This window comes from Megalopta genalis, chromosome 3, assembly GCF_051020955.1.
Source record: "Megalopta genalis isolate 19385.01 chromosome 3, iyMegGena1_principal, whole genome shotgun sequence".
Classification (NCBI taxonomy): Eukaryota; Metazoa; Arthropoda; class Insecta; order Hymenoptera; family Halictidae; genus Megalopta; species Megalopta genalis.
Window position 1 is genome coordinate 22,015,245 of NC_135015.1, and position 12,886 is coordinate 22,028,130.

A 12,886-nucleotide genomic window follows, 5' to 3' on the forward strand; every position below is an offset into this window, starting at 1 on the left:
ACGATTCGATGGCAAACGTTTGATTTTGTTTAAAACACGTAATTCCAGGATGAAAATTATCGTCGCAAAACACGAGGCCGGGGAATACCGCGCGTCGGTTTTCATACGCGGGCCGTGTTGAAATAAAACAATCGCGCGTGCAACGACAAATACTCGGCTCGGCTCGGTTCGGTTCGGTTCGCGGAAAAACGTTACAAACAAAGAGAAGAACGATGCCGTGCTCCGGACCGTGCAAACGATTTTTAATGCGCGATCGGTCGAACACCGGTTTTTGCGTTGCCGGAGCAGCGTCGCAGGGACAGGACCAGGGACCGACCGAGCAATTTCTGACAGTTGAAATTTCGTAACAAACGATCGGGAAGGCGGTCCCTTTTGGACAGAAAATTAATCTAGTTTGTCATAACGTGGGCGGGTTAGTTCAAAGTGCCGCTAATGAGAAAAAGGCCGACCCGCGTCCTTCTTATTTGTCAATGGGATCATCGTGCCCATGAATCAAGCCCGAGAGAGATGCTCGCTCGCTCGCTTGGGTTACTGAACCAGGCCACCATTTTTTCCGAAACGGAATTGCCTCGATAAAGCATCCTCCTATTTATCCAAGAAACACGAGGAACCTATAAACGATCTTTACTATAATTACAAAAGTCGCTCGACTACAAAATATCAAATTATTCGTATCATTTTTACGTTGTTTCGGATTCGGCGAATCTCGCTGTTAGATCGAATCAAAAATTGTCCGCATCGACTGGCAAGGCGGTGCAGCTAGAACGAATTAAAAATAATGCGATGCATTGTTAAAATTCTGTACGTGTTTTGTACTGTTTTGCATTCGATCGATGCTCGTTTCTGTCGCGAATATACTTCGACCCCTGCGATATCGATTCGAATATATCGATTACGATAGTTTGGCGGGGATTTCTCGATATCGTGGTCGCCTTGGTTGAAATATATTTTCGACTCGTTCGACAACCGTCGCGCAATACCGTGGCAAACGAACGTTGATCAAGGCGAAGACACCGCCGAGAAAAAAACGTTGATCATCCGAGATACCGACGAACGCCACGGGGGGAACAGTGTCCACGTTTTCTTTAGATCCGATAGTTCAATTTTGCGTGCAGTGGCCCTAAAATGCCCTGCGGGACTGGTTAGCTTTGGTTAGCGGTCGTGGAACGATGCGAACGACACGAGCGGCTGACGAGATAGACAGACACTAGGGCGGAGGGAGTCTATTTCATGGTTAATTTGGCTAACTCGATTTCACCACCACCATCGCGACCAGCAACTACCACCCTCGAAAAACCAGGACCACTAAACTAGATATAGAGTGGATCCGATGGTCACCCTTCTCCCGACGCATAGTTTGCGAGTTCGTGCTCTCGCCGGAGATGCGAAAATCTCGCCGTGCCCCGCGCAAAAATATTAATATTCGTTCCACCGAACCGCCGACATTACGCTCTCGTAATCGAAATAAAACGGGGAAAACGTTTCTCAAGAATTTGAGAACCGCGTCGTTCCATCTTCGAGTTGCCGAGCTTGTTCGGATAAAAAGATCGATTCTTATTTCTTTTTTAATTAGGAAGATTCGACACGCGGTACGATAGAAACGGCGAAAAATCTAACTAAATTCACGCGTCGGTCATTTTTAGGGCTCGGTAGTTTCGCCGTTGATCTCTTCGGAATGAAATTGCGAGGCAGGGAGATTAATTGCTCGCCGAAAGAGCAATACTCGCGGCCGCGGAGAGAAGAAAACTAAAAATCCAACTTTCGTAGACAGAGTCTGCGGCGTTTATCGATCATGGCTCGCGTTTGCGAGGCTCCGAAGCAGCCTCCGCTGCAGCCGGCAATTTCTTTTAATCTCGAAAGTTTCGCGTCCAATAAACGGCGAGGGGCTAAGGCTCTCGCGCAGCCTGGAATCGTGAAAGAGGAGCCGAAGTGGCGTGCTCTTTGTCCCGAAGGCCGAAAGGCAGAGGCAAAACTAAAACGGAAGCGAATGTAAACGAAAAAGTCGCGTGCGCTACATGCTGTCTGTTAGATATGCAAAGGGAAGTCCTTTGTTCCGTGGTACATAAGACGACAACAGACACTAGCCGTCTTAAGCCTTGCTCCTCTTCCTCGACGCGATGCGACGCGGCGCGACGCGACGCGACCCGCAGAGATATCCACCCCCGCCGAGCGGAGCGGAGCGGAGCAGAGCGGAGCGAAGCAGAGCGGAGAAGAGCAGAACACTTTTTCTGACAAGCCGAACCGGGCCAGCGTCGTCAACGTCGTGTCTACCGGCTCTCACGAATGACAAAGGGAAGCATTCTCGGAGAAAAAATCTCGGGAAAAGTTGGAAGCAAATATTAGTTGAACACTGGACTAGTCATTATTTCTCTTTGTGCTTGCAAATGCTACTCGCTACGGTGTCTTCTGCAAAAGGGCAGAACAAAGGAGCATGTCATCGTACAGCCAACCTACTCTCCCTCCCTCCACGCTACCTCGACGTTCACCTTCTTCCTTCCTCTCTCCTTCTTTCTCTTCGACGCCCCACCTTTGCCTCCAACCACCGTATACCACCTACTACCCACCCGGTTCGTTCTTCTATTTCTGCTCTGCTCCGCTCCGCTCCGTTCTGCTCCGCTCCGCTCCGCTCTGCTCTCTTCTCTCCCCCTGACTACGCTTCGCATCGTCCTCGCCTCACCCTACCCTTCCTTCCTGCTTTCCTTCCTTCCTTCCTTCTTTCTCTCCCGATCTCGCTCGCTTCGCCTCCACCTCCCTATCGCCATCCCTCTTTTTTATGCTGGAGTCTTAATTACTGGAAGCAGAACGGGTTAAAGACTAAAACACAAGCCGACATCGCTTGACTGATCACGGCGCGTCGCGTCTGACGTCCGTGCCAAATGAAACGGTCTAGAAAAATTATTACTGCGGAAAGCACGGGACACCTGCTCCGATCCTCGTCTTGCGAATTTTCTTTGGCGATCCATCGTGCCGGAGACATACCGCTTCGATCGCTCAACGATCCTCTGCGACCTGTTCCGCTGCGCGCGAATCTTCCTTGCTACTCAATTTTCCGCGAGACACGTTAAATCGTGAATCTCTCTCTCTCTCTCTCTCTCTCTCTCTCTCTCTCTCTCTTTCGATGAAAGAGATTTATGCGTCTTCGCCGAGTCTCGCGATTTAAGTCTTCAAACGTGTCTCTGTGTCTCCAGCGAAAATTCACATATATTCTAAAAGGTGTTCCCAACTGTTAATCTAATAATTAACTCGATAAAGTAATAGCAGAAACAAAGAAGTTTCTACGACGTTAAATTAACGCAGACAATTTTTATTCTTCGTAAAAGTCCGCTGTCCAGTGGCGTTGATCCAGTTAACTTTCGTCTCTCTGTATCTCCGCAACGAAACCACATAAAGCTTCGTTCGAGTACTCTGTTTACAGCTTAATCTCTCCTTTACAAACGTGCCGAGTATAGATAAGTTTGCTCGGCATAGTTTCGATCAGCATTATCGTCTAGATCCAGAGCGATGTACGATACGACGTCTATCGACGAAAACCTGCCCACCGAAATTCCACATTGTTTACCAACGAAGGCTATTAGATCGAAGAGTCGATATGCTATTTTATAGAATCGAAGAATCGTACTTTCGTTCGAGATGGCTGACGAACGTTCATCCGCGTTTCACTCGGCGAAGAATGTCGCGCTGCCGCATCCGTAAATCGGATCCGTAAAAAATAGTTGTTGCCATTTGATTGTCCTATTTTTAGCATCGTCCGAACAACGGATCGAACCGGTCGACGCGTTAATCCGAAAGAGCAAACTCGTTTATCGGCCTGGACGAGGGGGGGGTCACCGAAACGTTTGTCTTCGGCGTACACCGGTCGATTACTTGGTTGATTTGTCGCTTCATCTTGGGCTAATGCGTGATTCACTGCTTTGCATGGTGAACGAGGCTGGAACAGTTGGCGGGTACATCAAAAACCCCGCGCACTTCAAAGTCGCTCGATCCGTGGAGCGGTTCACGAGGTACCATCACGTTCACGTCCACGTCCGCGTCCATGTCCACGTCCACATCCACGCGATAGGAGAGGGTTGGCGGTGCGGCGGGCAGGAGATTCGTTTGCGCAGCGAGCGGAGTAATCGAGGGTAAGGAAGAAGAGGAAGGGTGAACGAAAAATAAATGATACCCGAATTAGCGTAATCGTGTGATGGTTTCACGAGGGAGATCTTCGCGCACCGAACCAGTACCGCGCGGGGGACCAGAAATTCAATTTCGATTTCATTCTGCCGCTCGGCACGGCGTTCCGCGATGCGCTTTGCAGATTTCGAGATTGCGCGATCGCTGCCGAATCTTCCGGGATCACGGCCGTCCGTAAAAAACCTCGCGCAAAAAGCATGCCGCGGAAACTTTTGCGATTTCCATATCCCTGCTCCAACGTCGAATCGTTCGACCAGCTAACGACTCGGTTGCATCGAGTCGGAAGATGACAATGGGCAACGATGCGACACGCGATCCGCAAATCTTTGCGCTTCGTCGATCGACAAATGCTCGTTTATTCGAGCGGGAACTTTCCTTCGATCCCAAAAAGCGAAACAATTATTGTTCTCGTTCAAGGTGTTCCTCGGTAGAGGTTCTCGGTTCGTTGGCAAAGTAATAAAAGTAATAAAAATCGCCGTTTCTGTCGGAGATCGATAGCGCTTAGGCCCGCGTCGAAACTTGAACGAACAATCTCATTCGGGAAGCTGTACGGAGGTTAGACGCCGGCGTGTTTATAGGAAAGCAGCGGGGTCGGCATAGAGGCAGCATTTATTTAATTCAGAGAAACTCGGCGCAACAGGAGAGACACGTTGCGTACTAAGGTGGCTTTGTTAACGTTCAAAGTTCGACGCAGAGCGAGACCGGGAATGCTCGAAAACATAGGTGGTTGATGTTCAGTAATTACAGTTCCACGGGCGAGTCACGTTCGCAGCATGCCGCACGCAAAGGGTTGAATAAAAGATGATGAGCTGATGTTGGCCGAGCCACGGCGATGCCAAACATCCGCGATATCCCCTGAAAACGTTGGTTAACCCAGTGACAATGCGGAGAGCGAGGTCCATTGTCACCCCCATTCGGTACAAAGGGCCGTGGCACTTTGTCTCTGTGCCCGCTTATGTACACCGAGCATGTCACGAGACACATTCCTGTATAATGCAGAAGGCAAATTCACTTGCACGTGTCCCGGAACACCGCGGCCCCGTCGCGTTAGATAACTTTCGGGACTTTCGAGCCGAACGCGGCGAAAGTACCGGCTCGACCCGCAGCTTCCTATCGTTTATTCCTCCACGGATCGTTTCTTAGGCCAATCTCGAATTTTTATCGAACGACGTATTTCATTCCGTCAGATTTCCCTGGCGAAGGCGTTGTCTCTCAACGTTTCCACTCGCAACGTTCAAGAGTGATATATTACGTAGATTAAAAGTCTTCGAAGTTAGAAGATCCACCGTTTGAAAAATGATCGTCTCGCGCAATTTTTGATTTACGTTCTCGGGATTTTTAACTTTGCAAAGAGAGTCGTCCAAGGTATTCTATAAAATTGTTACGAAAGCTATCTTTTGGGCATGGCAGATAGAAAACCGTGAACGCATACGAAGATCCGATTAAAGCTGCCAACAACAAAGATTTTCTATTCAACCGCTGTTCACGAGGCATTCGTTCGCGAGACAATGCATCGTCGAACAAAACTCTGATTCGAGATCCGCGCGAACGCGCACGCTCTCTCGGTCGCCTCCTTAAAAATCGAGGATCGAGGTCCGCGGCGAGAGAGCAGATAACTCAATCGGCGAGAATGCGGAGCACAATTTATGTGGCAGTAGTGACATCGTGAAAGGGATTCTAGGGAAATCGTAAAGCCCGGGTCGGCTTCGTTGTTCACTTAATCGAACCCGAAGCACGCATCCTCGCCCCGTGACACGATTCGCCGGTTTCACGCGCGAACACGAGCTGCGAAAGTCGAGTGGACGCCGAAGACAAATATGCGGGGAACACGAAACCGTGGCCGAGAGTCTTAACTCTTCTGGGTCCGAATCCGAACTGGATGCGGCGAAGGCACGCGTGCGTGTGTGTGCACGTGCGTGCACGCGCTCGTTCCGCGATGAATTATATCGGTGGCGCAGCGGCGGCTTGCGGTTTCTGTGGTTTTCCGATCGTTTACCGCCGTCGAGAAAGACGGAGCAAGACGATCGAGACGAGGATGCGACGGACGATCCGTGACGAGGGCCGGAGAAACAGAAAATGACAAATCCGGCACGCGGGAGCCAAGTATTAATTCTGCGCACGGTGCACCCCTGTTATTTCAAGCAAGGACACGACCCACCACTCGCCTCCGCCACGCGTCCGCATGCCACTTTATTGGAAAATGTGCAAACACTCTTTCTTCCTCTCTCTCTCCCACCCCCCCCCCTCCTAATACCAGCTACGTCGTGTTTTTGCGCATTTTTTTCCGCCCTGTCTCTGCTATCGCTCTCTCTCTCTCTCTCTCTCTTTCTCTCTCGTTCTTTCTCTCACTCTTTCTGTCCGTTCGCGACAGAACTCGAAACGAAATGGCATCGGAACGCTTTATTATTACACGATCCGTGGATATAAGAACACGCTCGCTTTTAATCGCCGGCGAAAGCAAAAATTCGCGAAATCAAGGATTACTCGGACTTTGACCGTGATTACGAGGGATTTAGTTTTGCGTCGAATGAAGTTGGGCCGAAAGTTCTTTTCGTAATAACGTTGTTAGGTACCAACGGCGCACCCTTTTGACGATGTTCCGTTATTTCCGCAGCCCCCGGCGTCCATTTGCGACGGCCCAATTTCCTCGGAGAATTTTTTGATTTCATCTACTGGCATTTAATCGCGAAACAGTGATCCGTCCAACGAGCGAACACTGCCGGCGTACGAACATTTCCCGTATTATATAAAAATAACAACGTTTATCTCATCCGTATTAACTCCAAAAATGTTCGCAATATCAAACTCGAACTTAATCGATGAAATCGTAACGCGTGTTCGACTTAAGATTTAATATATCCATTCGATCATTTTCCATTGAAGCGTTTTCATAATTAGAACGTTCGTAAGAGAAAAATGGGCGACGGGTTATTTTCTCCGGCACTCGTGTCCGCCGATGGAGGACATCCGATCGCGAGGAGCGAAATCTGTGCGCGGGCGAAGCGAAAGATTCGAGAATCTCATTATTTGAGAATAATTCGAGGAATTTCCATGCGCGAGCAAAACGAGACGCGATACCCCGATGGTTTAGGAATTGAAGCGCGAAACATCAAAAGATGAACTCTAACTCTAACTCGGTAGAGTACTCGGAGCCGGAAGGGGCGGTTACAACGCCCAAAACTACCGTCTTTTAGGTAACCTGGGCGCAAAGCTAGCGAACTTCTCTAACAGCATAATTCGATATGGGCCGAGTCTGCCTAAGCTTGTTTCCGTTATCCGCCATGGTTCGGGTCTTACATTTCCTGCCGTCGCTATGTGATTTCCGTGGGCTACCGTGGCGTGGGGCGTAGGGGAATCTTGATACGCGCCATACTGTGTCGAATACGTCGCGGCGATTACCGCTGCTTTTTCGTCGCTGGAACGATCCTTTTTTCCGACCATAGTGCCGCGACCGCATTAACGTTTTTGCGCGGCCACTCTGTCGCGTGAAATCTGGCGTGCGCGATCAATTCCTGAGGACCACCTCTGATTTATTTACTCGGCAAACCGAGCCCGGCCTCGACCAACGTTACACCGCCCTGCCGACCTCCTTTATCTCGTCATCCTCTTTCGCGAAAATCATGTTTCCTTCGATTATTCCATTAAACGGCTGTCGCAGGAGTCCACCGCTCGCTCAGCGTTTGTACCGTTCCAAATAGGATAGGAAAAATGCTCTTGCGAACCCTCTAATCGTCGCTTCTAATATTCACCGCCTTCCGGTGTAAATTACGAAGCCGAATAGCTCTGCCTTGGCGATGCTTGTAACGTTAGAGAAATCGTTGTAAAAACATTTCGTAAAAGATATCTTTGAAGAATCGTAATATCTGTCGAGAGGAGTTGCAGGCCGAAAATTACTTAGGCTCTCGGAGCTCCGCTTTCCATCATCCCCATCCCGATCTTGATCCGCTCCACGGAATGTCGGAAGACAAATCGAGCGTGTCCAATTCGGCCCGATAATGACTGAAACCACGGCCGCGAATTAAACGGCAAAAAGGGAGCGGAGGGCTCTCGGCCGGCCGGCTGCTCCGCGAACGAAAAGGATCCTCGGCCTCGGCGATCGTCGCGCGATCACGCAAGATTAATCTGTCCTCGGTGATCTATGACGTTTATTAGAAATGCCACGAGGTTGAGAGATCGCGCCGAGTCGCGGCGGTTTGTTTCGGCTGCGTGCAGCCGCGACTACGGGTTTTCTATGGTAATCGTGTCAAATCGAGGCACGCGACCGATGATTTTAGAAACGTCGCCCAAAGCGATGTGCTCCGTAATGGCCAGCTTTTATTCCAAACAAACCAAAACAAACCGGCCGTCCGTCTTTTCTTTCGGCCAGCCCTGTTTCGACGCTACGGTAAATTCTCCCTAATTTTTCTTCAGCTTGTAAACAGAAAGTGGACAATTTGGGAAGAGGAGACACGATTGTTCGAGCCTCGCGGCTCGTTTTTTTTTATTACCGATTAGAAAAACGAGGCGCGAGACCGGAATTCCCAACATCACGTAAATATGGAAGAAAATCGCAACTATTTGTCTGCCGCTCGTTGAAACATTTTCAACGTTCGCGATTACAGGATAATTTGTCGCAATTTATGGCGTAATTCGAGAAGATTAGATGTATTACCAGTTCGATCGACTTCTATCTCGATGGTAGCACTTAATGGACTATCTCGATTGCACGGCGCACGATCTGAATATTACATTCAAAATGTGTTCCCGCGCTGGACGTTTTATATTACTATAGTACACGCTTTGAACGCGTTAGCGATTCCAAACGTACACAGAAATCAACCTAGGCCGTTCAATACAGTTTGAAAGCACTCTATCCGTTAACAAACATTTAGATTCGGAATTACACTGCACTTTACACAAACCAGATCGTCGGGTCCCCGCGCCGTTCACGAAACATTACGTTCCTCAAATATTTTCGCATGAGAATTTAATGGACGCTGAAAAATGTGCCGCCGGATTCCTGTTCGTCGAATGGAAAGTAACATTTTTACGAATTGGTTCGCAAAGATTTGGAAAACGCGTAGAAATTCACGATTCCAGCACGACCGTGAACCGTGCAAAATGTTTTAAAACCTTTCCGGATAACTAGAAGTTGCGGAAAAAGATTCACCGAATATTGCTGCGACGCAAACAAACGCGGGATGAAAGAATCCCGCGTTAAAGATAATAAATACTTATTTATTTCGGCCAGCGCGACAACGAGCAAGGATCTGTCTGTTACCGTTGAAAAAAAGACAGTTATCGATAAAAATAATTTCGACGATTCGTAATAATAATTAATACCACGTTTCCGGCGACTGTGAATCGGACAGGCGATCGCAAACGCGTGTAAAAGCCGATTCGACACTTACCTGCCACGCATTCGAGTCCAGGGCGAGGTAAGACATGTTGTCAGTGCCCTCCGTGATTGTGGAAGTGTAGCAGACCCTCGAAACCCGTCGCTAATCAGCACTTTATCAATCTGTAACTTCTCACTCACGTCCCGAGACGATCGGTTGGCGGCATCTTCCGTCGCGTCGGCGACTTCGACGGCGTGTGGAACGTTCTGAAATATTTTTGCAGCCGTTTAGAAACGCTAAAGATTGCTAAAACGCGCGTTTCGCGTTTCCTTCCAAGTTGCGAAACCACGATTACCACGAACCATGCTAAAAGCGATCGTCGATATCGCGTAAAATACGACGAACGCGATGCCGCCGCTGTAATCGAAAAGCGAACAAAATGGAGGGCTACTTACGCGTCCGTCCAACGAAAGAGACAACAATGACATTTCGCGAAACTGTAACAACAACGAAAACATAACCGATAACAATAATGAAATCTAAACCATTGGTCGGCAGACAGGAAATCGATATTCTCCTCGTGTTTTCCAAATAAACTGCTCCTCTATTCGCGTTTAATAAATCATACGGAAATTCGTAACGTTCGAATATACAACGGAAAATTGATCGGGCGAAACACTTTTCCTTATCGGTCTCCGTACCTCCTCGAACGGTTTCCACTTTCCACCGTATTAAATAAAGGTCCGCCATAACCGCGAACCAAACATCTCAATATTGACCGTGAAACTCTCGAAGCACTCGAACGGAAACGAGAGGAAATTACTAGACGACGGATAATTCATGGAGAAAGCAAACAGTTTGCTGAAAAACAGCGCCAACATCCGAGGAAAATAGGGAGCCGGGACAAACGAGAGTCGGAGGAAAAAATACGAATTACACTCTCGTCGTTCCGAGTCCTCCGGCGCGGCGCGGCGCGGCGTGGCGTGGCGCGGTGCGGCGCGGTGTTCCGTCAACGGATCGAGAACTTAGTTAAGCAAAGTTAAATACTGCTTCCCGAGGTCGCACGGTCGCTTTTCAATTGCACTTTCACAAAACGAAAAGACAATTCCACGGCGGACGACGATTCCAAGCTCTTGTCGACGCGAGACGTTGCCGCGTCCATTTCCAAATGTAAATATCACGACCGGTTAAAAGTCGTAATCGGAGCATTATTCCGGCGCTACCAGGAGCTGGTAAATCGAAGCTAGACTCGAGAAAATTCTATCAAGCACCGTAAATGAAATGGAAAAAAGGTATTATCGGAACTCTGTGCGGACGAGCTGCCCGAGTCGGCATGTGAAATATCGAAGAAAAAAGTGTGCAAATTGAAGCGGATCGCGCGATAAATTTTCCACGGTACGGAATATCGAGATTCGGTAACGCGAACCGGCAAAGTCGGACTAGGAGAAAAGTTACGCAACGGGGAGACGCGTCAGCGTCCAGGTTAACACTCGCCGAACCGTAAGTACTCACCACTTGTATGTTCGAGCGTTCGTTCTTTCACATTCCACCGCACTTAAAGTCGGTCCAAGATCACAATGTCACAACTGACGTGCCGGCGAGACGAGCCTCGATCGCGAAACCGTGCCGGCGAATCTCGATCGTCGTCTCGAGCAGGCGAGACAGAGGCGCGCCGGGGTCCGTTCTCCTTTCGGGTTTTGATTTCGACGAGCGGCGCGGCGCGCGGGGTACGACTCCCGTCTAGGCCCGCGTAAACACGACTGCAAAATTACGACTCGGTTGCTGCGACTCGTGGCCGTGCCCTCGCGAGGATTCACGTAGGAACGGAAGAGGGACGCGCGCGCGTCGCGACGCCACAGCGGCTCGCGGTCGCCGACGGTTGCGAGACGGCGTCGCGCGGCTCGCCGCGGCGCTCGATTTCGCGAGTCGGCCGAGAAGGACGCGACAACAGGTGACAAATAAGCGGGCCCCGGAAGCTCGGGGGGTCGTACGTCGGTGGTTTCTGGGCCGGCACTCGCGCGCGCTGCTCCGCGTACACGTTGAACGGGTGGCGGTACCGATAACCTAATCCACGGCCAGATTAGCGGGGGCTAATTCGAAATGCAAGCCGCGTCTTCCTCTTTCTCTTCGACTTCTCTCGGTCCCCTTCTCGCCCTCTCTTCCGCCGGTCTCCCCTCCCCCCGGCGCGCCGCGGCGCGGCTCGGCTCGGCTCGGCGTTCGCCTTTTCTCGCGCGATATCGCTCTTCGGCTTCGGCTTGCTTCCACTCTCTTGCCCTCTCTTTCGGTCCCCTTCTTTCTGCCTCTCTCTCTCTCTCTCTCTCTCTCTCTCTGTCTCTTTCTCTCTCTCTTCCTCTTTCCCCGTCACGCAGAGCCTCGCGGCGGCGGGTACTCGAGAGACGGTGACCCGCGACCGGTCGCCGCCGCGGTACCAGAGACGGAGGACCCCGGATACCAGCGGATTTTCGGAGGTTCGCCGAGATGCGGTCCGGATCGTCGACGAGCCAAACTCGAGGCCCGAGCACGAGGATGGAAACGGCACGGCGTACGCCACGATACACGACGGGAAGGAAGAAAGTGATTTTTGTAGGTTCTACCTCCCCCGGTGTGTGTTGCCACCGCACGTGGCACGTCGCGACTCGCGACGTCGCACTGCGCTCCAGGCGAGAGAGGCGAGAGCGGCGAGAGAGGCGAGAGAGGCGCCGTGGCGCGGCGCCGCGGCGCCCCTCTGCTCCACTCGTCAGCCACCCTTCGTAAACCACGCTCTCCCTACCTCCTCATCCTCCCTTTCGCTTTGTCAGCCCGCCCTCCCGCACCGCACCTGCGGCGCGTCCACCTCCGGCCTGCCCCTACTCTCGCTGCACCCCACGGGGGTGTGGTGCCTCCGCCTCCAGTCACATCACGGACTCTGCACTCTGCGTGGCCTCCCTGCTCTACGTGGACGCCGCCGGGGATGAGATCCAACCTAACCTATCCGATCCTATCCTACTCGCCGACGCGATATAACTTACACGAGGGCGCTTCGTTTAACGCGCCACGGTTAGAGCATCGTCCCCCGTTTCTCTGGAAGCGCTACCTTCTGCCAACTCGGACTGCGCGAACGTCCGATGCGACGCGACGCGAGCGTGGCCGCGACCGCGCGTCGAAGGAACCGCGTCTCTCGTCGGCATCGGAATCGGCATCGGCATCGGTGGTGGATCGGCCAGGCGAGGGAGGGTCGAAAGAGACCGAAAGTACAAACGAAAGTGGAAGGTCGGACACCGCTGTCGTCGTACGCGTATTCGCGCAGTCCGCGAGCGAGGAGGACGGAGGGCCGAATCCCCGGCATCGCACCCTCCGCACCCCTAATCCCGGCTGCGAACCATGCAACGTATAACAGTATGCCGCCGATACGTTTG

At 51.2% G+C, this 12,886-nt stretch overlaps 1 protein-coding gene across 2 annotated transcripts in view; it reads right to left on the bottom strand.

Moving 5' to 3' along the window:
• Positions 1 to 12,084, bottom strand: part of TfAP-2 (transcription factor AP-2) — a 235,686-nt gene extending 223,602 nt beyond the window's left edge. Inside the window, exons 1-2 of one of the 2 annotated variants that reach the window (XM_076520303.1) lie at positions 11,004 to 12,084; positions 9,564 to 9,757 (exon numbers count right to left, since the gene is read on the bottom strand). In XM_076520303.1, coding sequence (XP_076376418.1) covers positions 9,564 to 9,574 — 11 coding nt within the window. In that variant the 5' untranslated portion in view covers positions 9,575 to 9,757; positions 11,004 to 12,084. The remainder of the gene's footprint in view (positions 1 to 9,563; positions 9,758 to 11,003) is intronic. The other variant, XM_076520306.1, reaches the window with a different exon arrangement.
• Positions 12,085 to 12,886: the final 802 nt, after the last annotated feature.